This window comes from Poecilia mexicana, unplaced genomic scaffold, assembly GCF_051168715.1.
Source record: "Poecilia mexicana isolate PSO_F unplaced genomic scaffold, ASM5116871v1 scaffold_17, whole genome shotgun sequence".
NCBI lineage: Eukaryota > Metazoa > Chordata > Actinopteri > Cyprinodontiformes > Poeciliidae > Poecilia > Poecilia mexicana.
Window position 1 is genome coordinate 30,084,800 of NW_028263386.1, and position 4,261 is coordinate 30,089,060.

Below are 4,261 nucleotides of genomic sequence, written 5' to 3' on the forward strand. Positions count from 1 at the left end.
TGAGTGGAGTGGTGGACCGCTCCAAGATGGCCGCCCCAAATCTCGTCAGCGACAATAGGCGAGAGCGGTCCATGCGGGTCTATCCTTATATTATGTCTATGATCAGAAAAGCCTTTCCTTTATAGCTCGGCTAGACTCGCCATCTAGTGTTAGAATTGCAGAATGCATCCCTTTGATGCGGCTCTCTGATTGGCTTCAACATTTTCAGCTGATCTTAACTGCTTAACTGCAGAGTTGACTGATTACCGTACTTATTGTCAGGTGTGTCAGCTGTGATGTTTCACTGACTGTCTGCACTGCAAGTGTTTACTTTGTCCGGCTGTCAGCAAGGTACAGGAATTCTTCCTTTTTGTTCATATTACTGTTTTATTTGAAGTTTATATCTTGTATTAGTGTCAGACCTAGTTCAGAGTGTGAAGTTTACATCTTTTATCATACCCCATTCTCACAGAAAAACACTATTTTAGGGATTTTTTTTTATCACAATTGTAAATTTATGTTTATCTTTGCAGCAACATTTGTCTGTACATCATGTACAAAATGAACCAACATATATATAATGTTTTGTATGGAAGATATATTTTGAGGCTTTTATGTTGAATTATTTAACTTTAAACAGGTAAACTTTCAATTGTTAAACTTGATGTCTGACAAATTAAAATCCACAATATTTTGGGTAAGCTAAAAGTTCTATCATATGAAGTCAGTTTGTTTGCTAAATGGGCTCATATAAATCTGACTCAATGGACAGCCTGGTTGTTTTAAAATGTTTGATTATTTTTCTTTTTTTCCTCCCAGGAGTATTCTTCTTTGCTTTGAGACCTTGTTGGGTATGTAATGAAGATCTAGATAATGGAATTTATTTTTCATTTGCTAGAACAGTGTTGCACAACTAACTTCACTTTCCTAATCCTGTAGTCTGAATATGGCAGCGATTAACAGACCACTTCCAGCTCATTGTGAACCTGATGCAAGGAACCCCAGCAGTGGTGTTGCATCCTTTGCACAGCAGGATCCAGGTCCACACAGCACTGCTCAGGATCCGGTATTTTCTCCACATGCCCAACATCCCATCTTTGCCCGTCCTGTCTTCTACATTCCTGCACCACCTCCACCCCCTTTACTTCAATACCAGTGGCCAATACCCTTCTCCTATAACCCCTTTGCTGGCTTCCCAAGCATGGGTGAGTAATGAGTTCTTTAGCAAGTGTGTGTGGTTTACAAGTTAGATTTGGTCTCAGATTTACATAAATTATCCTAACCCATAAATTTCAAAAAGCTACTTTATTCCTTCTATTTCACAGCAAAATATTTCTGAAAAAAAAAAAAAATCATTTTTTGTCTTCTAGGCTATGGTATGATTGCACCACCTCCCCCACTGCCCCTCCCCACTTACATGGAAGCTCCAGGATATATTCTCCCTCACCCTCATGTTCAACCAGTTGATTACAGGCGCATGCACCACTCACAGTCATACACTCAAGGTGCATCCCATCAGAACCCTAATCAGATGCGAAGAATTCGCCCAAATCATTTTATCCCTGTAAGAGAAACTGTGAATTCTGAAGTTCAAACGGAGCCTGCACAAAGAGGCATGCATGGGTATGACATGGGCTCAGATTCTGGGAGGGGAAGTCGTTCAAATTCTCCATGCTCCCCAGCCTTAAGTTCCCCCAAGCAAGCCTTAACTGAGGTGGTAGTCTGCAAGTTGCCCAGCAGAGAAGAAAAAGACTTGCAAGTGAATAAGCCCTTCACAAGTACCACTGTCATAACAGACTTTCACAAACAACCTGTTGAATCAACTGCTGTTGAATCATCTGGAAGCACAAGGCAAGACACACCAATTAATACTGACCAGGAGCCTATCCCTGACTCGCTTTCTAAAGATGGGGATTACAATATGAGGATAAGGTCTCCAGATGGTTTACTTCCTGTGTCTAGCTCATCTCAGAAAGACGATGAGGTCCTTAAAGAAAGGCGCATCTCTGTTCCTGACATTTTGATGAGCTGGGGAGGTGGAACACCACAAACAGCGCTGCTGAAAACAACAGATGTGGGGTTGTCCCATACTGATATTTGGACATCATCTCAGCATGATGTTGAGCTCAACAAACCTTTATCCCACAATTCCACTGAAACAAACACTGGTTCTATTAAAGGACTTGGTGCTGGTATTAATGAAGGTACGGCAAGTCCAAAAGTTAGTGAAATGCTCTTCAGAAGCCTTCGACTCCCTTATTCTACAATCGACGCTTTCCTGGAGTCTAGTACACATGAGGAGCCTGTAATAAGCTTTTCAGAAAGACATTCATTAACTTTCATAGATGACGTTCAACATTTGCAAAATTTCTCCAACAACTCTAAAACTGAGGTGCAAGAAAATCACAATGGGACATATCTACACAAGATGTCAGATGTTGCACCTCATATGTCTGCTTGTAGTTGTCAGTTGAAGAGAAAATCCAATGAATCCATCTGGTCTGTGGAGTCTCTGCCTGCCTATGTCCCTACTAGAGAGTGGCTATTACAAAATGGCATGTTAGAACTTAAAGTTAATGAAGAGACAGAGGAAGCTGAAAATGTTGGATTCTCCAACCAAAATGAGAACCTCATGAATGAAGAAAAGGGAGGGTGCAGCTTGTCGAACTGTGTCTCTGTTCAAGTACCAGAAAGCTGTCTTTGTTCCAGTATCCAAGAAGAGGAGCATAGTCCCGTGAGAGAGATGGGAACAGAAATTAAAGGGGATGTATCTGAATCTATAAAACCAGAACAAAGTCAAAACTTACCTCACTCAAAAAAGAATGTCTTGTCTCCTTCCTCCGCTCTGCCAAGAAAAGCTGCATCTACTCCGACTGAAAGGGATGAGACTGAAAATGGGTCTTCTGAACTTAAGGTTGGTCAAAGCCCAAACCAGAACACCCTGATTAATGAGCTGCAGCAGAAAAGCCTTTCATCCTCTGAAGAAATGTCCCTTGATTCTGCAGCAGAGGAAATTTCCTCATCAGCCATCCAGCTGATTTCCCAGAATGCAGTAGACATCAAAGATGATGAAATTCCGATTATAGTTGAAAATGTAGCTGAAGTGTCCCTATCAAAGGGAACTTTGGTGGACTGTGGTGTCCAATGTAATGAATTCCATGAGCAACTTTGTTTTTGTGGGGAACTGAAGAATACTGAAACAAACAGAAGACATCAATTTAAATCTTCAGGTAGTGCTTCTCTTATTTAGTAGTGATGGTTTACTTTGACTTATCCGTAATATACTGATTACTGAAACTTATCTTGTAGATATAAAAAAGGCAATTGATGGCAGAAATGGACATGTGCAGAGAAGGAAGAATGGACAATGGAGGGGCACAGGTCAAGGTAATGCATCTTCATTTGGTTCCATCAGGTGTAATATGTTCCTCATAATCTTACAAATATCAGACATAGTGCAGTTGTTCAATCAAAAATACTTGTGTTGTAACTCATACTGTTGGTTGTATTTAGTCATTGTAGAGGACTCTGAAGAAGAGCTACGTTTGTACAGCAGGACTGCACTCTTAGTTCACGGTCATTAAGAGGATACTCAGGGTTCATTATCTTCATGTTATGAAGCTTAATCTCCAGGAAAGCCAGAGCACAACCAGCTTTCTTTATCAACTTGTTCAACATTTAATTTTTTGAAGTGGATTATGTCCCTTTAAACGGACAGAAGGTTTTACTCCCTGATATTTTTTTTGAACCGTTCTTTATCCCACAGAGCGGCAGTTTAACCATCAGGAAGCTCATAGTGGATACTGTAGAGGAGGGAAAACAAAAGGTGAGAATCTTGTTTGCTTTTCTCTGGATTGTTTGACATGGAGATGTTTCTGGATGTCAGTACTTGACAGTGAGGACTTAATATTTTTGGTTTTGCAGGTGGAAGAAACCCACGGTATTAACTGACTGGGCTCAAGACAATAGTTGGTTTTTAAAACATTTTGTTCAAACTTGAAATGTAACATGTTTTTGTACCTTTCTATTGAGTGTGTTTTGCTGTATATTAAGTAAATAAAGTTGAAATGAAGAATCCTTTGCATCATTGTCTCCAGAGGTTTCACAGTTGTCACCACAACGTTCTTTATCAGGTTGAGGTTTTTAGGTCCTTGGCTCTAATGCTGCTGATACAGAGATGATGTTCTCAACAACAGACTTATAGAAGATCTGCAGCATCTTGCTGCAAACTTTGAAAGATCCTGGCTTCCCCAACATGTACAGGCTGCTATGTCCCTTAATA

General features: G+C 40.4%; 1 protein-coding gene across 1 annotated transcript; it reads left to right on the plus strand.

Moving 5' to 3' along the window:
• Positions 1 to 233: 233 nt before the first annotated feature.
• LOC106904607 (uncharacterized) lies at positions 234 to 4,054 on the plus strand. The gene is made up of 7 exons (XM_014969022.2): positions 234 to 330; positions 799 to 830; positions 919 to 1,184; positions 1,350 to 3,209; positions 3,289 to 3,366; positions 3,746 to 3,805; positions 3,904 to 4,054. Exons 3-7 carry the CDS (start codon positions 926 to 928, stop codon positions 3,924 to 3,926), a joined length of 2,280 nt encoding a protein of 759 aa, XP_014824508.2. The 5' UTR covers positions 234 to 330; positions 799 to 830; positions 919 to 925; the 3' UTR covers positions 3,927 to 4,054.
• The last annotated feature ends 207 nt before the right edge of the window (positions 4,055 to 4,261 follow it).